At 44.0% G+C, this 23,871-nt stretch overlaps 3 protein-coding genes across 3 annotated transcripts; 1 reads left to right on the top strand and 2 right to left on the bottom strand.

Annotated features, from left to right (window-relative positions):
* Positions 1–2,988: 2,988 nt before the first annotated feature.
* LOC311236535 (tripartite motif-containing protein 16-like) lies at positions 2,989–5,095 on the bottom strand (the record flags this gene model as incomplete). The annotated part of the gene is made up of 1 exon (XM_084324215.1): positions 2,989–5,095. The coding sequence occupies one exon, from the start codon at positions 5,093–5,095 to the stop codon at positions 3,431–3,433; it is 1,665 nt and encodes a 554-aa protein (XP_084180341.1). The 3' UTR covers positions 2,989–3,430.
* A 3,683-nt stretch (positions 5,096–8,778) lies between these two features.
* On the bottom strand, positions 8,779–11,562 carry LOC311237022 (neurofilament light polypeptide-like; the record flags this gene model as incomplete). The annotated part of the gene is made up of 4 exons (XM_084324829.1): positions 8,779–9,227; positions 9,339–9,679; positions 10,160–10,284; positions 10,513–11,562. The coding sequence occupies 4 exons, from the start codon at positions 11,560–11,562 to the stop codon at positions 8,779–8,781; spliced, it is 1,965 nt and encodes a 654-aa protein (XP_084180955.1).
* Positions 11,563–17,163: 5,601 nt separating this feature from the next.
* Positions 17,164–21,564, top strand: LOC311237552 (phosphoglycerate mutase 2-like). Its single transcript, XM_084325498.1, has 3 exons — positions 17,164–17,666; positions 18,231–18,411; positions 21,014–21,564. Exons 1-3 carry the CDS (start codon positions 17,250–17,252, stop codon positions 21,181–21,183), a joined length of 768 nt encoding a protein of 255 aa, XP_084181624.1. The 5' UTR covers positions 17,164–17,249; the 3' UTR covers positions 21,184–21,564.
* The last annotated feature ends 2,307 nt before the right edge of the window (positions 21,565–23,871 follow it).

Genomic DNA, 23,871 nt, shown 5'->3' with positions numbered 1-23,871 from the left:
ACCCTTAATCCTCCACTAAGAAATATCTTGTATATTTACTCCCACTCTTCAGCCTCCCTAAGTGTACTCCATGTATCCATAAACACCTGACTGTCATTACCCTGTACCAATAGCCCCTCTATTATGTTGTGATGCCTTCCCTGCCCTTTGAATATCTCCAACTGCAATTCATGAATACATTGTGCTTTAAAAATGAACCCTTTTCCCAAAAGAATAATCATATTTACAAAAGTAAGGTTATATTCCTTTAAATCACCCAACAATAGTCTGTATATCAATATAACAACTGATATTGCAATTACTTTTGTATTTCTTTAATCAAAGGTTGTATGATTCTAATATTTCAAGTAGTGTATATTTCAAACAATATCTTAAGAACATCTAACAGTCTCTTATCAAGTCAAACATTGTTAGATGCAAAGCAATAACTGCAATGTCACTAACTCACTCACTCACTCACTCATTCATTCATTCACCCACTCACTCACCCATTCTTCCCCTAGTGGCAGCTCATATACATGGCACTTTGTGTATGAACAGGTCAATCAATGGGAGAATGCTTCACATCTATGACACTGTGTGTCCTTGCTTTTCCACAGTTTGGAAAATTATAATAAGTTTAATTTAATTTAATGTAAACCATAATGATGCCATGTGCCCACATATGGTGTTGTGATTAGGACCTCTCTCCCGGAGTGATGAAATGATGTAGATGAAGAAATAGCCATCCCCTTTGCAATCCTTATCTACATTTTTTATCTACATAATTTCATTGAGCTGTATTTAACACAACACAAGGATACAGTATCCTCCGATGGCATCACAGGAGGATATATTCAAATTCATTAACTCTCAATAACTGTCTATCTAAATGAATGTGTGCAAAACAGTTTAATGCTTTGAGATTACTTCAGCATTGAGCCTTTGTTATATGCTAATCACTTGCAAAAAAGTCTTATTTTGAAGTATAATGGCGGTCAATTATTCATAGTTATCATAAATTCTGTAATTAACTAATACCAGTACTGTATTATTTATATGATGAAATTGGATTGTTTTCTTTCTATATAGTAATCTGTTATTGTTATGCCTTTTAACATTAGCTTGTAATATCCGATTTGATTATATTGTATTTTCTATATCTGGTGATTGGTAACCCTGCCCCTATGAACAGGACTCAGGTGTTGCCCTGCTCTCTTTATAGCAGACTGAAGAAAGTATTTTACCCAGGTGTTAACCTGCCCTAAGGTATCTGCAGATGTTGCCCTGTCCTCTTTATGGCAGACTGAAGAAGGGTTGTTTTGTACAGAACTATGAACCATTAAATATCTGAGAGGATTGTTTGTGTCCTTAAACCTCAGTGTGGACATTCCATTTGTTAATATCAGTGGGTGAGTATTTTCTCTATATGACGTATTCAGCTTACACACCTGATTAAAATACCTAGTTTTCTGGACTGTTTGATAAGAGCGCAAACTATTTTCCTATTTTTATGAATGAATGAATGAATGAAAACTTTATTTAACAGATTGCAGAATGGGTACAATACAGTACGGCTCAATACACACAATTGTTAAGGGGATGCAGACCAGAGAAAGACTTTCGTCTCGTTTACATCAGGGTCCCCCATTTTCAATTCATAGTGACATTTATGACATACACAACATATATGACATCATGACATTTATGGCATAGGGACATATAGTACTGTTACCGTACCGTGGTTTTTGTGTACAGTTACACCCCTAGTATATACACACTATATATTGCCCTTTATATTTCATGCAGTAACTCATTTTATGATTAATTATTTTATACTTACTAAATGTTTATATGAAAACATGTACAGTCACCTTATACAGTATTTCTTTCTATAATTCAACACAAAAAGAAAATAATTGACTCTTCGAACCGCAACTATTTAATTATGCATCATGATCATATTGAAACAGAAAAGTTATGACGTATTCCACCAAAGGGAAATGTGATCATATCCAAATGTGTGCATTTTTTATTGGCTAGTTTGAATATGTTAAAGGTAATTGATCCAAACATACATGAATGCTTAGCTCCACCACCGGACATAAGAATGGAGCCCTGTTTTCATATCCTGCTGACTGACCAACACTAGACAACAGTAAGCTGCTTGTATTTGTTCTGTGGCTGAAACACTTTGGGCATGTTGACAATGTTTGCAAACATTGTAGTCAAACTTATCTATATTACGATTTACAATAGGTTCAGAAGGTTCCAAATATCTTATTTTCCATACAGATCAAGGTAGACTTAGTATGGAGTACTGTATATATTGCACAGGATACTTATATTCATAATTATAGTTACAGTATATTGTACCAGGAGTAGACATAAGATAGAGTTAAGTATATTTGTACCGGGGGTAGACATAGCAATTATTTGTATATTTATAACAGGGTGGGCTATACATACACACATATTTGTATTATTGATGCTGTACTTATGTTTCTATGAACTCTAACTCATTTGATTTGAACACTATTGAATTTCAATGGTAATGTTAGATTTCGACAGCATTTCTCGTGTAGCACATGGAAATAGAGAGTTAAAGTAAATTTATATATTTATATATATAAAGTTCTATATTGAGGTTCAGTCGGTGAAACGGCAAGTTTCAAGCAAATATCCACACGGGTCCTGCTGGGTTTAAAAGTCCACGTTTATTTAGCGAGAATAAAAGAACAAAAAACAAAATGCACAATATTCAACGAATGATATTCTTCCTAAGCCAGCTCCTATCTAGGTCTGTCTCCCTCAAAGTCTGCCACTAGAAGAACAACTCTCTCCCTCTCTCCTTGAGCTCTTCTGATAACGCAGATGAGTCTGTTCTAAAACAAAATAGTTACATTTACGACTGACCCACACATCCTGGGGATGGGTTCAACCGAAGGCCTTGAAAATAGAGTGTCCCGTATGAAGTGTCCCGGCTGCCCAGAGATAAGAGGTGAGGGAAAAGGTTATAGGCTGAATCAACCTCCCCATGGAGGTCCGGCCACCACATTGGAACAGGGAGAGAACCATTATCCCACAGTAATTCAAAATGAACAAAGGTGATCAAATACAAATAAAATGGTTGCATATATTGTTATCCAACCTACCCCGAGTATGAAAATAAAGATTTTGACTTCCACATGCAAAAGAACAGATTGAAGATGGGAATCAAATATGTGAATAACTGAATATGCGAATATCCAATCAAACAAACTTTACCCCGGTAGGCTAGAAACTAGAAACAAAGCAAAACATAGTGTACAGTATGTGTGTGTCCCTCAGAACAATGATAAGAGTGACTATAAGTGAATGTACCTCCTAATTACCTCATCTTTCACAACTCAGCATCTTCAAGATCAAAATCCAAAATCCTGGGTAGAGGAGTTGTGAATGTCACTGATCTCTACTTCAGCTCACAGAACTCAGCATCCCCAGCGTATGATGGAAACCAAAGTCCAGGATAGAGAGGCTGAGTGAACGTGGTGTTGACTCTGTGCAGGAGGGTCATTGTGTCAGAGACGCTGTAGAAGGACAGAGTACCTGCCCTGTGATCCAGGTACACTCCTATTCTGGAGGACTGGGGGCCCGATACTGTTATGTTCTCGTTATTGTGTCTGAAGAGGTAATCACTTTGTCTGCAATCTAAAGCCCAGGAGTTGGAATTGAATCCAAATACACAGTTGTGCATAGAGCCTGTTCTACTAATGTCTTTGTAGGAGGCTGCTACATAAACCCCTCGACTCCACTCCACCTCCCAGTAACAGCGTCCAGTCAGACCGTCTCTACCCAGAACCTGCCACCAGTAAATAAATCTTTCTGGGTGATCAGGATATGACTGCTCTTGCTGCATCCGTGTTGCTTTTCTGTTCCTCTCAGACAAAGACAGATGTGCGTTTGTTGTGTTTGGGTCCAGTGTGATCTGAGAGAAATATTGTAAGAAGTCAGCTCTTGTTTTGGGCTCTGGTGGCAGTAAAACATTAACTGCATTCACTGTTGTTGAGATTCTGGGCCACTGCTCTTTCAGAACGTCCTCTAGTTTGTCTCTCAGCTCAGACACGACCTCCGTCACATCTGCAAAGTACAGGAGAGGAAGGACACTGATGCTGGGTAAGTCTGTAGACTCACCGGGACTGGAAAGGGAGGGGTAACTCTGTAGAAAGTGGATGTGGTCCTCTGTGTGCGAGAGCTGCTCCAGCTCAGTGTCTCTCCTCCTCAGGTCCGCTATCTCCTGCTCCAGTCTCTTCTGCAGTTCTTCAGCCTGAGTCACTGTGGTCCACTGTTGGGCTCGGATTACCTTCTTCAGCTCAGAGCGCCTCATCTCCAAGCAGCGTATCAGCTCAGTAAAGATTATCTCACTGTCCTCCACTGCTTTATCAGCAGAGCGATTGAGAGAATCAACAGCCTGTTGGGCCTCTTTGAGTTGCTTCTCTCTCTCCTGGACTCTCTGGTGGACTTTCTGCTGACTCATGCCAAGCTCTTTCTGTCTCTCTGTCCTTTCTGCTGCAGCCAAGACTGTATCATGGCCTTTGTGTTCATCCATGGAACACAAACAACAGATACACTGCTGATCAGTACGACAGAAAACATCCAGAATCCTGTCATGACAAGAGCAGGTGTTCTCCTGAAGCCGTGTGGAGGCTTTGACCAGCTTGTGTTTCTTTAATGGAGCTACAGTATAATGAGGCTGGAGGTGAGTTTCACAGAAAGAGGTCAGACATACCAGGCAGGACTTGAGGGCTTTCCGCTTTCTCCCAGTGCAGAAATCACAGGCCACGTCTCCAAGTCCAGCATAACAGTGATCAGAATGAGAAGCTTGGAGTCCTGTCTTCATTAGTAGTTGCTCTATCACTTCAGCCATTATATTGTTTTTCTTCAGAACAAGCCTCAGAGTAATAGTCTCCCTGCACTGGGGACATGTGTAGATCCCCTTCTGATCATCTTGATCCCAGCAGTCTTTAATACAGCCCATGCAGTAGCTGTGTCCACAGGGAATAGTTACCGGATCCTTCAGTAGATCCAGACAGATAGAACAGCAGAACTGGTCCAGATCAACTCCTTGCTGCGCCATTTTATTCTAGTAAAGACAACGGCACTCTTTAGTTTTGTTTTCTCAGGAAGAGTACACTCTGATCATGGGGGGGTGGGAGGTGCTTCCTGGTTATTTATAGGCAGTAAACTCTGATCGCGGGAGGTGCTTCCTGGTTACAGCTGTGCAGGGGGCGTGTATACTTTCGACAACAAATGTTTGTTTCCGCGTTCGAGTTTTGCGCTCTGATTGGCCAGGTCATGTGACATGTGCGCCAATCGTTGGACAGCAAGTTCTGCGCCTATTTCCGGGTCTAACAGCCTGCAAACCATAGATATCTATAGAACACCTATATATCTATGCTGCAAACTACCTGGCGTTTAATTGATTGATTGAAAACTTTATTAACAGATTGCAGAATGGGTACAGTACAGCTCAATACATACAATTGTTTGTTAAGGGGTTGCAGACCAGAGAAGACTTTCGTCTTGTTTACATCAGGGTCCCCCATTTTTCTCTCTCTCTCATTTACTCTCACTCTCTCCTCTCTTGCTCTCTCTCACTCTTTCACTGATTTGATGTACTGATTTGTTTGAAGGATGTTTTTTTTGCCAGTTTTCATACTTTCTTTTAATCCAAAATATGTGATAAGATGGTAAACATAATGTACATTTAATGTGTAAGTCTGTCAATGTCAAAAGGAAGTAATCACAACCAGCATAACTGGATGAACAACCAGTTTGACATCACACAGAGGTTGATGCATTGAGAATTTAGGAGCTCTCAAGCATTATAATCCTGTACAAGTACACCATACTTGTCTGGCTTCCGTCCATCTCACAGCACCGAAACCGCCCTGGTCAAAGTTATCAATGATCTCCTCATCTCCACTGATTCTGGTGCCCTCAACATCCTGATTCTACTCGACCGTAGTGCAGCCTTTGATAGAGTGTGTCACTCCAGGCGGCTGGGTGGCGTAGCGGAGATTGCGCTCGTCACCAATGCAAGAGACTCCGGTCTCGACTCCCCGAGTCAGCATTGCCTGCGGCTTGGGCCAGTCGTCATACTATCTTAATTGGCAGAGGTAGCGGGTGGAAAGTCGATGGGTGGGGATTGGACGTTGTGGACAGCGACTCCTACAGGTCGGTTGGGTGACGCCTGTACAGCAGAGACAGGAAGTATCGGGGGCAGCGTGAGCCTCCCACGGCCACGCGTTACTCCTCGCCACTGAGAGTCCGCGCTGTCTGGTGAAAAGATGCGACAGGCTGCCTCCTCGTGTACCGGAGGGGACACGTGATGCAAGGCTTCTATCCTCACTACAGCTGACCAGTGGGAGGCATAGTCTAGCAACGTTCAAGACAGGGGAGGGGATAATTGGAGGGGAAATTGGCAATACAAAATTGGGATGGGAGACAAATAGAAAATAAGGAGAAAAAGTGGATAAAAAAAAAGATAGAGTGTGTCACTCCATCCTCCTCCAAAGGCGGTACCAACTGGGTGTTGAGGGCACTGCACTCGATTGGTTCACCTCCTACCTCACAGACAGACAACAGTACCTCTCCCTCCTCCTCTGTTACCTCGGCCCCCTGCTCTCCATCTGCTACACACTCCCTCTTCGTCACATCATCCGCAAATTCAACCTCGACTTCCACTGCTACGCCGACGACACCCAAATTTACATCAGCACAAAATCCTCCCACAACCCACCCCTCAGTCACATTGAGTCCTGCTTATCCTAAATAAAATCCTGGCCACCTCCTCAAACTCAACAGTGACAAGACCGAACTATTCCTCATTGGCACCAAATCCACCCTCAGCAAATCCGGACCCATCACACTCACTATCGATTACTTAACCATCACCCCCTCCCCCCTGGTTTGCAACCTCGACATCATCCTGGATCCCACCCTCTCATTCGACCCCCATGTCCAGGGGCGGAGCTTCCTATAGGCGACATAGGCGGTTGCCTAGAGCACCACCCAGAGGGGGGCGCCAAAAACTACATCCAGCTAAAAGAAAAAGTCTGTATATATATATATATTATTATTATTGTTTCTTTTTTTTTGCTGGGCAGACATTGTTGCGCCTCCTTCTATATCGACAACCAATATTTTTACATAAAAAAAAAGTATCTAACATAACATTTATTTGGGGGGGGCGCCAGGGGTGAAGCTTGCCTAGGGCACCAAATGTGCTAGGTCCGACCCTGACAACAGCAATGGGTAACTAGTTGCGTCTCAAAACATTTCTAAAAAAAGAATATTATGATTTCTTTAATGACCCCAAAGCAAAATGGATATACGGTATTTTCCCAAGGCATATAAACAAAGTAATTTAGAAGCTGTACCGGGCTGCACCGGGCAGAAAATATCAGTGATGCCAAGACGAAACGTCGCATTTTGCTGCAATGGTTAATCTATTATTGGATGCCTTCATTTGAACACTTAATTTGCACTATATTAAAAGAGTGGGGCTCACCTCGCATAGCATGTATATTGACAAAAAAGGGAAAAAAATCGCGCTGCTGGCGTTATTGCCTTCCCTTCAGGTACCCGCTGCCTATGACGTTATTATATCACTTATCTCCGCAACCCCAACTCTGACTGACTTCCCGCGTCCCTGAAAATGTGTTGGACTATTTTAACAACTTCAGGGTAAGTGTTTGACAAATAAGTGGCCCAGATTTTATGTTTAGGTAATATAAAAAATTTCTGAGTAAGTAAAATAAGATTACATGATTACATACTTTCTCCAGGGGATATCTAAAGTTAATGTCACTCTATGTTAATTTGCTCAGTTGTGATATGATGAAGCAAGCAAAGCGCAGCAGTACATATACAACCAAGAACCAGCAAATGCTAACATACCATGTTGTGATGTGGTCTATTTCATTATTATGGCATTAGTAAAGGAATAAAGGGGTAGAATCTTTGACTCCTAGCACAATTTCCTACTCATCGATGATGTTGTCATATAGAATCCTTTCTCAACACAATCCATGCTGTGCTCCATACTGGATAAACCCAGCTCCTCCTTAGTTAGCCACAAAACATATGTAAAATTAATAGGACGATTGCAAAAAGCATAATCATAATCTATCATAAACCAACTTATTTTGCTTTAGCTGCACTGTGGTTTTCATAATTTATTCCAGGGCTTTTAGACACCAAAGCATGGCCTCATTACTTTGGTGTAATTAATCAACAACATCATTGGTAAGTATAGGAAATAGGGTTTAGGGAAATAACTACAATTCTGAACATTCTGACTGATATACCAACAATTTACCCATTTGTATCTGTTGTATCTCACATCATATAACAAAAATGCCATAAAACATTTATTTTAAACAAAATATATGTATTGGACCTGTTGACTTGACAACTCACAGTGATGAATGTAGTACATTCTTTGATCGAGACAAATTAATTTGTTCAACAAGTGTTTATTTAACCATCAGAAACCACACACTCCAGTCTCACATAAAGATACAGCACACAATTATTTTCACAAGATTACGCTGCAGTGATCGTGTAACCATTTTATTGACTTCCCTGAAAGTTGGCAAGCAATTAACCTTGATTTGATACAGTAATTGATTCTATTAGACCATGTTGTACTGAGCACTGTGTTAACAAGCACACTTGAGAAGTTAAATTCAGGTGTTACTGTATATGTAACTGGATGGTCTTGTTGTGACTGGAGGTTGTAGTGAGTCTACCAGCTTACTTCTTACTCTTGCTCTTCTCAGTTTCATCTTTCTTCTTTTCTTCTACAGCAGGCTTTTCACTCTTTACCTCAGGTTGGGCTTCCTTTCCCTCGTCCTTCTCTTCTTTGGTATCTGCTTTTTCCTCCTTCTTTTTGTCCTTCTTCTCGTCTTCTTTGTCGTCTTCTTTGTCGTCCTTCTCCTCGTCTTCCTTCTTGTCGTCTCCTTTGTCGTCTTTCTTCATATCAGCGTTATCCTCTTTTTTCTCTTCACTCTTTGCTCCCTCTTCTTCCTTCTCTTCCTCTTTCTCACCCTCATCTTTGTCGTCACCTCCTTCTTCCTTTTCTTCTCCTTCATCTGCCTCCTCCTTGCCTTCCTCAGCCTCCTCTCCCTCTCCTTTGTCCTCCTCTTTCTCTCCTTCGTCTTCAGCTGTTTCTGCAGCTCCCTCCTTATCAGCATCATCACCGCCTGTATCAAAAGAAACAAAGGGAATCTTTTGTTAATGTCAGATGTCAACAAAGTTATTCCGACTATTTCCTCCTACAAATAAACATGTGTCATGAAAACAGAGGTGCTGACCTTCTTGTTCTCCTTTAGTCTCCTCTCCATCTTCCTTCTCCTCATCTCCTCCCTCCTTCTCTTCACCCTCTTCCTCCTCCTTCTCCTCCTCTCCCTCTTCCTCCTCTCCTCCCTCCTCCTTCTCCTCTTCCTCCTTTGCCTCCTCCTCCTCTTCCTCAGGTGGGCTGGCCTCCTCCTGCTGTGCCTCGCTTGTGGAGATGAGGTAGGGGGCGCTAGAGCTCAGACTGCTGAAGAAGGGTCGGGTGAAGGAGGGTGTGGCCGACAGGGTGTGGCTGTACATACTGGACATGCCCCCAGCCACTCCCACACTGAAATGAGACTCCTCCCCCTCCAGCAGCTGCCTGCAAAGGTGGAGATCATAGGAGACAGATGCTGAACACTTAGTAAACAGTAGTAGTGGAGTCAAGTTTATTTGTATTGTCCATTATCAATGGTTGCCTGTCTCAGTGGGCTTCACAGGCCGACATAGGACCCATCATATCAAGCTTTACATACAGTAAAATAGTAATTATTCATTATTAGCTTTGTTGTTAACACTTGAGACAGAATCCTTGAGACAGATTAGAAAAATGTAGTATTTTTCCACATTCGATAGTCAATGGATATGAATGGATATGATCACCTGCTATCACGTTATTACAGTGAAACATAGTTGTTAGATACAGTAAACATTTTGATAATGAATGGAATTCATTAGGCACCTGTTATCATGTTAGTACAGTGAAACATAGTGTCATTATTGCATTTCTTAGATTGCAATAATCAATAATGCCAATATCTCTCAAAATAACTTTTGCAGTCCTTCATTCCATGCCTCTTACCTATATGCAGCTATCTCAATGTCCAGGGCCATCTTAACATTGAGAAGGTCCTGATATTCCTTCAGGTAATGGGCCATCTCCTGCTTGGTGCCTCCTAGTTCATTCTCCAGCTGACCAATGGTCTCCTATAGTAGGAATTAGAATATGTAATTTTTTAATAAAACATTACAATTAAAAAAAGAATAAGAATAATAAGAATACTTTAGGTAATTGAGTTTAGAAATGTTGTTACCAAATATACATTATTATTTGTATGACGATCATGAAAGGTTCCTATTTTACATTCTAAATGCTAATTGCAAACACCAAAAGTACACATAATGCAGTCATGCACCTGCAGTACCACTACTGACCTGCATGTCGATGACCTCTGCGCTCTGCTTGTCTTCTACATCATGTAGCTGTTTCTCCAGAGACTCGTTGAGACCTCTGCAAGCATCGATCTCCAGGAGACAGGACTGAAGCTGACGCCGGAATTCTCCAGCCTCATCCTTGGATCTTTTAACAGTGTCAGTGTGCTGGGAAACACTCTCTGTCAGGGAACCCACCTTCCCTCTGAACCACTCTTCAGCAGACTGCATGTTCCTGCCTGCCAGCCTCTCATATTGGGACCGGATGTCCTTCAGAGCCCCAGAGAGGTCTGGTGCAGTGGCCTTAGTCTCCACCGCTACCTGAGCCCCCAGCCTAACTTGGGCCTGGAGCTCCACCACCTCCCCCTCATGGATCCTCTTGAGGAACGTCAGCTCGTCCAGCAGACTCTCCACCCTCTTCTCCGTCTCAGCCCTGGCTAAGGCAGCATCGTCTGCCCCACGTCGGCCCTCCATCAGCCGGCCCTCTGCCTCCTCGCGAGCCAGTATCTCTTCCTCATAATGGGCCTGCAAGGTGCTGAGAGTCTGCTCCATGTGCTCCCTCTGTCCTAGGGCTGCCTGCTGCTCAGCCCTGGCCTCATCCACAGCACCCCTCAGGGCTCGGGCCTCCTGCTCGTACAGCGCCCGCAGGCAGGATGGCTCAGTGTGCCTCTGCCTGAGCACCAGGAGTTCTGCCTCCAGGGCCCGGTTCTGCTGTTCCAGGTCCCGCACACGCTCAATGAATCCGGCGAAGCGGTCATTGAGGCCCTGCAGCTGGGCACGCTCTTGGGTACGCACGGTGCGGAACTCAGAGCTGATCTGGGCCGCCTGGCTGAGCTGCAGCTCCACGGAGGAGGAGGAGGCCCGTGAGGAGGAGGAGAGCAGCGCCCGGCCGGGAGAGGAGTACTGCAGACGGGAGGAGGAGAGGGGGGAGGTGTGGGAGGAGTAGGCCGAGTGGGTCATCCCCCTGGTCCCCACAGCTCGGGGGGTGGCCTCTACATACCATCGTCGGTATGAGGAGGTGGCGTAGTAGGGGTCATAGCCGATGCTGCTCATGGCTGTGTGTGATGTGAGGATAGGCTGCTCTCCTTCTCCTCTCTGTCTGGATGTGAAGTTGTGAGAGGAGCTCAAGTTGAAGCCAGAACTGTTCGCTGCTGCAGAGGCTCCGGCTTATATAGGAGGAGGAGGAACTCTGACGCAAGAGTTTTAGCCAAACACTGACAATGCAGGATCGGTAGGCTTACCCTGCAATAGAGAGGGAAGAGAGGGAGAGGAGGGGGGGGGGGGGGTGCAGACGAGGGAGAGACAAAGAGAGAAATGCAGAAAGGCAGAGAAGAGGTACAAATGATAAAGTAGCCATAGAGGAGAGGAAAATAGGTTAGGAAATAGGTTGCCATATGTTTCCGTTTGTCTTGTCTTGTATTTGGCAAGGATAGCAACCATAACCACAACATGTCCATTCTGATGCTAAGGGAACTTTCTTAAAGTTATAGATAAACTCTCAGCCAGCTGGGGATGTTTTGAGCACGAAGGGCTTCAAAATTCTGTGGTACTTGGAACTGATTTGAATGCAGATCCTGCCATCCTCTCTGCAGGAGGAGAGAGGGATGTCCTTGATTTTACAGTACAGAGACACACACGCCGCTTGGTTGTACTGTGACACAGCATCTCCCCCTACTGGCAGAGAGGAGAACTGCACACATGACCTCAGATGCCCTGCAATGATACAGAAATGGAAACATAAACCCCTTTCACACATGCACTGGACTTAACGTTAAAGTTTAAAGCAGTCATATGGCTCAAAGTCATTTGATGTTCTGAGTAATGCAATGTAACATGTTTATTTCACGAGCCTTTCGTCTGACGTTTACCGGAACACGCCAACATTTTGGGAAATCAGCTTACCGTCTTCTCCAGAGAGAGACAAGAAGATAGATACCAGTTTACTCTCTGTGCGTTCGGTAGAAAGCTATCTGGCTGCATGTTAGCCTAGCTTAGCACAATGAATGGAAGCGGACAGTGCCGGTTAGCCTTCGGGAGATGTGTTAGTTAGACAATGCCTAGGCTAACTGGGACTGTCCGATTCCATTCATTGTGCTAAGCTAGGCTAACGTGCAGCCAGATAGCTTTCTACTGAACGCACAGAGAGGAAACTGGTATCTATCTTCTTGTCTCTCTCTGGAGAAGACGATAAGCTAATTTCCCCAAATGTTGGCGTGCTCCTTTAAAGGCCCAATCAGTCATCCAAACAGATACAAATGGTTAGCCCAACCACACAAAGAATGACTTACACTAGAGTGAACAGGTAGCATAAATATAAAAAGCATATACTTTTTTGCCTGTAAAAGGTTTGTTTATATTGGAAATGTTTATAAATATGGAAATAGAACAGACCTATATTCTGAGAAAGTTTTAAAAAGCGTATTTTCCATCTACTGATCAATAACAGAGACCCCACGTGTATAGGCTACAAAAATAAATCACGCATTGAGCCTTTAAGTGGCTCGTGAGCTACACCTCATCAATGATACATGAGAAAGAAGGAGGATGATCTCAGTCAGTCGCGTGGGATGTTTCAATCTGTTGGATTTGTTCGTATTCACTGAGAGACAGAGGAAACTTGGCAGTTCATAATAAAAAATGCAAATTGTTCATTATGCTGTTCTTTCTAACAACATCTACAACAGCATCTAAAACAATATATTTATATGTATATTTATATATTGGAAGAGTATATTTATGAGACAGTATATTTTGTACATATGTAGCGGTTGTGACAACGTCACCTCAAACTTCGAACGCCGTGGGCAACAACACAGACCACTATACCAAGAGGTGAATTCTTGACTGTGCTTCACGATACCATCCTGGCACTGCTACTCACCCCAGCCCTTCTTGACTGCGCTTCACGATACCATCCGTTACACTCACCCTCCTTAAACTCACTCCACTCCACCCAAGGCATCCGGGTCAGTCGGCACCATTGTAACGGTTGTGACAACGTCACCTCAAACTTCGATGCCCCGAGGGAGTTTCAAACCCGGGTCTCCCACGCCGCGGGTAACAACGCAGACCGCTATACCACAAAATGTATTTTTTATTTTTTACTTCACTGTTTAACTTGACTTTAACTTCACTGTTACCTTGTATAGTAATATATGCTTAGCATAGGGTTGTTATTGCATAGATTATAGGAGTATAGATAGTATAGGGATAGCAACATAGCATAGGGTACCATAGTAAAGTTATATTGTATAGTATAGAATTATTAAAGTCTATTTGTTGTATTGCACACTACTATGGTTGAGGAGCCAAGGCAAACAAGCATCTCACGTTTTCGGAATTATGTACAGTAGGCCTACATTTTAAAAGCTGTGACAATAAAGGAATCTGAATCTGTTCTGTGTTCTTACGCAGTAAGTGACATTCTGGTGTATTCCCCTACATTGATGAATAAAGTGATTCAGATTTTCTTTTTTATGTTCCTGTATTTCTATGGGATGGCCTGTAGATCTCCATCAGTCAGGAGGACAGCAGTTAGGATTTGAGTTGAAGCTCACATTGTCCTGTTAATTCCCCGACGAGAGAAGCGGTCCTCCCTTCCTCTCTTCTTTCAGCTGCAGCATGCAGACCATGACAGCTCAATAACACTCAGGTGCTCACACACTCTTCTTCCCCTTCCTGTGTGTGTGTGTGTGTGTGTGTGTGTGTGTGTGTGTGTGTGTGTGTGTGTGTGTGTGTGTGTGTGTGTGTGTGTGTGTGTGTGTGTGTGTGTGTGTGTGTGTGTGTGTGTGTGTGTGTGTGTGTGTGTTTCATCAGGCTTTTTGACCACAGTGCAAATCTCACATCCTCCGCATTTAGTACAACTGTGTTGCAGTGATGCAAATATATTTTCATGGTAGTCTCTGTGCATGTGTGTGTGTGCGTGCGTGCATGCGTGTGTGCGTGTGCGTGTGTGTGTGGGTGTTTGTGTGCGTGCGTGTGTGCACTGTGTGTGCGTGTGTGTGTGTGTGTGTGTGTTTAGTTTCTATAGTTTGCTGATGCAGCAAAGTCCCACCATGTTTGGGAAGAAGATAGGAAGAAGTTTAGGAAGAAGTAATAGTCCAGTATAACATGAGGGAGGTGAGAGGTTTAGTTGGAGTAGCAGAGTCTAGTACTACAGTATAACATGAGGGAGGCGAGGGGTTTAGTTAGGTAGGTGAGAACTGGAACACTGACTGGAACACTGCTGCAAGCTGAGTCATCCTTATAGTCCTGCTCCCCCCTCCTCCCCACCACCATCACTGTCTTTCCTCTCTCCACCTCTTCTCATCTCACACTTTCCTACCATCTATCTATTTATCTATCTATCTATCTATCTATCTATCTATCTATCTATCTATCTATCTATCTATCTATCTATCTATCTATCTATCTATCTATCTATCTATCTATCTATCTATCTATCTATCTATCTATCTATCTATCTATCTATCTATCTATCTATCTATCTATCTATCTATCTATCTATCTATCTATCTATCTATCTATCTATCTATCTATCTATCTATCTATCTATCTATCTATCTCTGTCTGTCTGTCTGTCTGTCTGTCTGTCTGTCTGTCTGTCTGTCTGTCTGTCTGTCTGTCTGTCTGTCTGTCTGTCTGTCTGTCTGTCTGTCTGTCTGTCTATCTATCTGTCTGTCTGTCTGTCTGTCTGTCTGTCTGTCTGTCTGTCTGTCTGTCTGTCTGTCTGTCTGTCTGTCTGTCTGTCTGTCTGTCTGCCTGTCTGTCTGTCTATCTATCTATCTATCTATCTATCTATCTATCTATCTACTGTATCTATCTAACTATCTTACTGCATCTCTCCTATTCTCGCCCTGTTTGTGAGGTCTCTATTTCTCTGTAATGCAATAACTCTACCTCTTTGTGTGAGCAAATGATACAGGCTGGCCTTATGCCTGCACATCTGTCTGTCTGTCTGTCTGTCTGTCTGTCTGTCTGTCTGTCTGTCTGTCTGTCTGTCTGTCTGTCTGTCTGTCTGTCTGTCTGTCTGTCTGTCTGTCTGTCTGTCTGTCTGTCTGTCTGTCTGTCTGTCTGTCTGTCTGTCTGTCTGTCTGTCTGTCTGTCTGTCTGTCTGTCTGTCTGTCTGTCTGTCTGTCTATCTTACTACATCTCTCCTAGTCTCTCCCTGTTTGTGAGGTCTCTATTTCTCTGTAATGCAATAACTTTACTCTTTAGGTGAGCAAATGGTACAGGCTGGCCTTATGCCTGCAGCTGTCCTGTTAAATTAGTCTTAGGGATATTTATTTTCTCTTTTGATCAATATATGTCTCAAATTGTAATTGGTCGCAGGCATTGGGGTATTGACTCTGCATTCTGAGCTCATATTAGGCACTCCGAGCTACTTTCAATGCTTATTCAGCACTTGTACCCAGGGGTACGGTGAGGTGAGTTTCAGTGGGTCTCTCAGGCAGTAGAGTCTGTGTCTGTTAGGACAGAATGAGAGGAGCCCCTAAATAGAACGTCCAGTGACTGCAAATGTCTGTGATGTTAAAAGAACACGCCAACATTTGGAGAAATTCGCTTATCGTCTTCTCCAGAGAGAGACAAGAAGATAGATACTAGTTTTCTCTCTGTACGTTCAATAGAAAGCTATCTGGCTGCACATTAGCCCACGTTAGCCACAAAGAATGGAAGGCCGGTTAGCCTAGGCATTGTCCAACTAACACCTCTCCCGAAGGCTAACCGGCCATGTCCGCTTCCATTCATTGTGCTAAGCTAGGCTAACATGCAGCCAGATAGCTTTCTACTGAACGCACAGAGAGGAAACTGGTATCTATCTCCTTGTCTCTCTCTCTGGAGAAGACGGTAAGCTAATGCTGTGCAGTCTGCCGCTTAGCTGATATTGTCGCCGTACATGTGCGTGCAGATGCTACACTTTAGACGACATGGCATGCCATTATTTACTGTAAACCAACCGTTGTGAAAGGAGTCTCCAGGTTTAACCCTGCGAGAAAGTCTCAAGATACCCCAGGCTTGAAAAGGGAAAACACTGCAGCATAAGATACATCATGAGTCTGTGTTCTGTGTACAGTGATGTAATGCGTACAATAGAGAGAGTGAGACAGTGTATGGATCTGTGCATGTGTTTGATAGGATAACTTGTGTGCACATGTGATAAGTGCAATATGATACTACACCGTCTTTCAGCAGTGTTTTGGCAACAGACCTGTGCTCGAGAGCATTCGTGAGTGGCTCAACCTGAAGAACACATTTATTACTGTTCTATCTTACATATACGCCTATACGGTTTCCTAAACATACAACGGGTCTGCACTGTGTTATGTGCTATATTGTCTCTCATTGATGAAGTTGTTTCTCTCTGAAGCTAACTCTGATCTTTGCACTTTTATTGCACACCCCCCGCCCCCCCCTCAGTTTAAAAGTCATGTTGCTATTCTTGGCTCAATCCCCGACCTCTGCCCTTCCCCGCCAGGACGCGTCCCGCCGGCCGACCACACAGGGCTCATCTCGTTGGCTGAGCCTGGCTGTCCATCAGAGGGTGAGGCCTCCACATTGGTGGCCACTCACGAAGGCCCGTCTGCTTCTCATGACCACATGCCTGGCTGCTATAAAAAGAGTGTGGCATGTGAGTGCAGTGCTCGCTATCTATCGTTCAGTACGTGTCTGTGCACCACTTGGGAGGACTGTGTTTGGTCAAGTGTCAACTTCAAGAGCCACAGGGAAAAAACACTATTAAAATGGCTGGAGTCCATCGTCTGGTTATCGTCCGCCACGGCGAGAGTTGCTGGAACCAGGAGAACCGCTTCTGCGGCTGGTTTGACGCCGAGCTCAGCGAGAAGGGTCGTGAGGAGGCCAAGCGCGGCGCCATGGCCATCAAGGAGGCCGGCATGAAGTTCGACGTGTGCCACACGTCCGTGCTGAAGCGCGCCGTCAAGACCCTGTGGACCATCCTGGAGGGCACGGACCAGATGTGGGTGCCCGTCCACCGCACCTGGCGCCTGAACGAGCGCCACTACGGCGGCCTGACTGGCCTCAACAAGGCCGAGACGGCGGAGAAGCACGGCGAGGAGCAGGTGAAGATCTGGCGTCGCTCCTTCGACACCCCCCCTCCTCCCATGGAGAAGGACCACGCGTACCACACGATCATCAGCGAGGTGAGGCCGCTCTCTGACCCTCTCCAATAGGTTGTGTGAACGTGCGAGACGCCGCGAACGTGACACCAACTCTGTCGATCCTCGTCGTCTGAATCTTGACTCTGAAGAATAAAAGATCTCTGATCTTTAAAACTAGCAAAGTTTTAAATCAACTTTTGAATGGAGACTATACAAATAATGAATAATTGCTCGTTATTCCTTGAAATGTTTTAAATTAGTACACTCATTTGAGTAGTGGAAAAAAGGGGTAGGATTAAATAAGTGTATACTTCTTCCTACTCCTTCTCGAACATGTAAATCGAGTTATGTTTTGATTTTGTTTAGTCATTTATTTTGTTTGTATTCATTTACATGTTCGAAATAAAGATTTCAAATAACTATTTCAAAAGAGTCTAAATCAAAAGAACTATCCGTGTATGATGTATGTGTTATATTTGCCATATTGTAGATCACAATAAGTGCAGTGTGAGTTCTCAGTGGCTTCACAGCCTGTTATGTAATACTTGTCAGCAGCTGCTGGTTGTGGTAACAGACCCTGTACACTCTGTCGTTCCTCCCCACCAGTCAAGGCGCTACAAGGGCCTGAAGGCCGGTGAGCTGCCCACCTGCGAGTCCCTGAAGGACACCATCGCCCGCGCCCTGCCTTACTGGAACGACGTCATCGCCCCAGAGATCAGGGCCGGAAAGAATGTCATCATCGCTGCCCATGGCAACAGTCTCCGTGGCATCGTCAAGCACCTGGAGGGTATGCATTATGGGATGTTGGCGAGACTGAAGGAGAGAAGAAGACAGGGATATTCAACGTTTTTAACACAGTTTCAGGACTCGTGCCCAACGACCACACGACTTACATTGGTCGTCAACCCACTTACAGTATTTATCTTCCGTGCCGAGAGCAAGACTTCACACCCAACATTCTCAAGTGGGCCAATTAGCAACACACACACACACACACACACACACACACACACTACCACCAAACTCACTATTTCACACACACACACACTACCACCAAACTCACTATTTCCTTTTGATTGCTCCCAGCTGCTCCCTATCATTTAATCCGAGATGGTATATAACCCTGTCTCACCATGTGTTCCACTGTCAGTTCCACAAGTGTCTCAAGCTTCACACGAGCTGTGTGTACTTTGAGATGATAGGGCACCAAAGGTCAAAGGTCAGAGGATGTTTGTTTTAAGAATGTCCTGTATGATGGTACCCCAGGAATGGCCACAAGTACAACACAGGAAACACAGAGCAACAGTGATGGAAATGAGCTATTTCTTAGTATAGTAAGTATTTGTACTCAAGTACCAAGTAAAAATCAGAGGTACTTTACTTGAGTATGGAAACTTTGTACTTTTACTCCACTACATTTCAAAGGAAATATTGTATTTTTTTTTACTCCACTACATTCATCTGAAACCGTCAGTTACTAGTAGGGATGTCCGATATTATCGGCCGATATCGGCATTCAAATGTGATATCGGAAAATATCGGTATCGGTTTTCAAAAAAGAAAAAAAATATTTACATTTCTATAACCTTTATTTACCCAGGCAAGCAAGTAAGAACAAATTCTGATTTTATTCATTGTCAAAAGTATGCATAATGTTGTGTTAATTCCACAACAAGAGATATGTAATGTTAATTACCTAAAATTATTCCATTTTTTGGGGAGGGAAACCCTACATATATCGGTATCGGTTGATATCGGTATCGGAAATTAAGAGTTGGACAATATCGGTATATCGGTATCGGTAAAAAAGCCAATATCAAGCATCCCTAGTTACTAGTTACTTTGAAGAAAAAGATTTTGCATAGAAAACATGGTAAGGATTTATAAAGATCAAATTTGAAGCCTGTCAACTTCAAGAGGACATAATCAGAGTAGCATAACTGGACCACATACGACTTTAACACAACCTGTAGGTCAATGGTTTGAGGTTTAAACACTCCCAAGCACTGGAATACACAAACATCATGTAGAACGCATACTTTTACTTTTGATACTTTAGTACATTCAATATAAAAAACCTACAGTATCTTATTTTACTTAAGTAGAATCTTGAATGAGAACTTTTACTTTTACCAGAGTACTATTTTATCTTCGTATTTCTACTTTTACTCAAGTAAAAGTACAAACTGTATACGTCTTCCACCACTGCAGAGCAAAGGATGCACAACTACTCTGCAAAGTACTGAGAACCCACACTAACAAACCAGTTAGCAATGTAATTATAGCAATTATAGCAAATCAGTGAGGTACACAGAAGGTTTTTAGGTTACAAATAGTTTGTAAACAACATCAAATCCCATTGGCATAGTATTATTGGCACAATATAACACACACATGCCATACAAATGTACGTGTGCCCACACACACACACACACATTCCCAGATTACAGTCTAAAAATACCTGGGTGTCCCGCGCACCAGAGCCCAGAGACAGTGGAAAAGGCCAAGAGCTTGGTTCCCGTTACAGGCGTGACCTTTCTGCAGAAAGGTCGTACATTCTCTTGGGGTGGCAGGACGTGGACATGGCGGTGATACAGGCGGAGGCTAGAGGTCAGAGGGAAAGGTCATGGCTGTGGACTGGGAACAAGCGACTAAACCTTGTTCCCCTGAAAGAGGAGCAGCACACATGACCCCCACCTTCGCCAAAGGTCAAGTGACCACGCTGATATTAGGAGTAATGTGCTGATGCTACGCGACGACCTCATAACTCCAATTAGGCCGTTCATTTTGAAAGACTTGCTCCTATTTTGTTGCAAGGCGGGTTTCAGGGCTGTAGTAAGGCCTGGAAAGAACACTTTCAAACGCCATTGTATATTTTCACAGATGGAATGTTGGGAACATTGTAAATGTCCTGAAAAGCGGACTTTTTGGAGATACAAGGTTTTTTTGTGACACCAGCTAATGGTTCCCGATGAACTCAAGTAAAGTCAAGAGTTTTATTTGTCACGGCATACGAGTATATGAAATTCAACTCATTCAACAGCTTTCAAGTTCAAAGTTAGTACGTGTCATTCCTAAGGAAATCCCTCAAGGAAAGGAACAGTATATTACACCTAAATCCATCTGTATCCAATTCACATAAAACATAATCCACATAACGGTTCAAAATGTGTCTTTTTCACTTGGGGATACCGTATTACATAAGAGCAATGGCGTCTGCCTGCCTGTAAACTCAGGCTGAGTTCCCCATGACTTAACACTAGCAGCACTGTGTTGTTTGCACCTGTTCTCGTCTTATGTGCCTATAGCGAGACTTATCTCGTCTGTCGGTCTGACCTTCTACCCGCCTGTCTGTGTGTCCATCTGCCTCGTCCGTCTGTCCCTTCCAGGTATGTCCGACGCTGCCATCATGGAGCTGAACCTGCCCACGGGAATCCCCATTGTGTACGAGCTCGACGCAGACCTGAAGCCCGTCAAGCCCATGCAGTTCCTGGGCGACGAGGAGACCGTCAAGAAGGCCATGGAGGCCGTGGCCGCCCAGGGCAAGGCCAAGAAGTAAGCCTGCCCCCCCCGGAGAGCTCCGCAAGGAGGCAAAGACAAAGAGACTGCTCCCCCGTAACCCTAAATACCTCCATCCTCCCCCACCCCCGATCCACCCTCACCTGGAAGCCATTCCATGATCCCAGGACGTTATGCTGCTCCCATACGAGAGAGAGAAAGGCAGTGTGTGGCTCACTATCCCCTTGTTTGATAAAAGATTACAGTATAAACGTTGTCTTAGATATGGGATCAGATAGATAACCTGTCAATCAAAGCAGGGGGCCCTAGTCCCGCCTCTTGTCAACTCACTCAAACACCCCCCCACGCACTAATGTGGAGGGAAACACAGCCTGTTTGCGATTGGACAGCTGAGGGCACCACCGCTCTGACACAACCAATAAAGAACCTTTTTGTGTATGTCTTTGTTTCTCCCTTTATCGCCCCCGATTCTAACATGTCATCTCTCTGCTCCGTTCACATCTTTCTCTCCCGCTCTACTCATATTGCATCGTCATCCCCATCACCTCCTTCCACTCCTCCATTACTCGCTCTCGCTCTCATCTGTAATTCAGTGGTTTCAGCACAGCGCGGGGGTGCTGTGTAATCCTATCTGGCGAGAGAGAGAGAGAGAGAGAGAGAGGTTATGTGAGACAGAGAGAGAGGGAGGAAGGGAGACAGAGAGAGAGGGAGGGAGGGAGGGAGAAAGAGAGGTAGAGGTCACAGGGTCCATCCTGGCACTGTTCCTGTGGTGCAGGAGAGGCTTGGCTGACCGTCCCTCTCCTCCTCTTCAGACATGGCAAACTGAGCGTGGCAGAGGGCCGTGTGTGTGTGTGTGTGTGTGTGTGTGTGTGTGTGTGTGTGTGTGTGTGTGTGTGTGTGTGTGTGTGTGTGTGCGTGCGTGCGTGCGTGTGTGTGTGTGCGCGTGCGTGTGCAATTACATAATCTGAGAACCAATCATAATCAATCAGTGCTGCTAATTGAAAAAGTTTCCATTGCCTCATAGAACAGATAAAGTGCTGCGTCCATCAACTGTGTTGTTGTGACAGGGGGTCAGAGGAGGCGTCGGCACTAAAGGAAATTGCCTCAGAGAGGTGCCGCACTGGGTCAAAGGATAGGGCTAATATTAGATTAGATTAGATTAGATTCAAATGTATTGCCATTATACAGCACAAGTACAGTACAGTGACTGTCCAGTTTACTGAAAAGGAAGTCCATGGTAGAGGTTGGCAGCTGACTTTCAATTTACAATCAGAGTGCCTCGGATTATTCTTCAGACTGCCAACCTCTACCGTGGACTTCCTTTTAAGTAAACTATAGTCACGGTCACTGTATTCAATCTTGCCTTTTGATTTAATTCAACAAAGATAACATTATACACCTACACATCTGGTGCAATAGTTTATCAACTGTGCTTTTGTTAGAGTTTGGACTCTCAAACCGCAGCTGGGTCATTAAAACAAAGCATCTATTATTTGGGTGTGTGTATGAGGGAGGGACAGGCTTGAATAAATTGTTTAAATTGTTTTTAATACAAGCAAATTGTCTAAAGTAGGTTTTGAAAAGGTATACACTTCAAGCGTAGAATGTCTCACTAAAATATGAGGAATATAGGAATATAAAATATTTTCTCAATCTTATGTCAGAACTAGCCAAATCGTTAGCCTAATTTAACATTGTTGTCTGTAAATTGTCAAAAAAGTTAAATACATCATCATCATCATGCACCCAAAATATAACAAAATATAACATAAATCTGTTTTAAAAAAGATCCACTGAATGACATTCCGAGTTTAAAATGTCAATATATTTGTAAGACCCTGAACATTAATAAAACAAGCCAGAGCTGGTGACGGAAAGTAGCCAGCGATTACCTCGGGTTCATCTATGTTTCAGTCCAACCTGCACATCAGACCAACACAAAGAAATTTGTACAAAGTACAAAGTGCAGTACCAAGTAGTAGTACAAAGTGCAGTACCAAGTAGTAGTACAAAGTGCAGTACCAAGTAGTAGTACAAAGTGCAGTACCAAGTAGTAGTACAAAGTGCAGTACCAAGTAGTAGTACAAAGTGCAGTAAGATGGCCTTTTTACCTAGAGGTCGCTGGTGGCATTCTACCTATTGTTTCACCCTATGTTTCCTCTGTCATTATGTGCCCTTGTAACGGGGAAGCTCGTGGGTATGTCCATAGTCACGGAAACAGGTGTGTTGACGAGTGACTGTGGCAGTGCGGGCTGGTAAATTAAACTCACTTCCCCATAACAGGGTTAACAGACGCATAGGTACGGTAGTTAGGAGTGAATTCACTTCTTAGTGCAGCGGCCTGTGTCGTCGCCCGCGGATGCGGGAGCCCCCTGTTCGACTCCCCCTCGGGACATTCTCATTTAACATCAAACACACGCAGACCCAGTATGATCCGTCACAGTGGTGCCCAGTGACCCGGATGTCCTGAAGGGCGTGAGTTTAGGGAGGTGAGTGTAACGGGGAAGCTCGTGGGTATGTCAATAGTCACGGAAACAGGTGTGTTGACGAGTGACTGTGGCAGTGCGGGCTGGTAAATTAAACTCACTTCCCCATAACAGGGTTAACAGACGCATAGGTACGGTAGTTAGGAGTGAATTCACTTCTTAGTGCAGCGGCCTGTGTCATCGCCCGCGGATGCGGGAGCCCCCTGTTCGACTCCCCCTCGGGACATTCTCATTTAACATCA

Source organism: Notolepis coatsorum (genome assembly GCF_963971535.1).
Source record: "Notolepis coatsorum genome assembly, chromosome: 11".
Classification (NCBI taxonomy): domain Eukaryota; kingdom Metazoa; phylum Chordata; class Actinopteri; order Aulopiformes; family Paralepididae; genus Notolepis; species Notolepis coatsorum.
The sequence above is the reverse complement of the archived record's forward strand: the minus strand, read 5'-3'. Positions and strand labels throughout refer to the sequence as shown.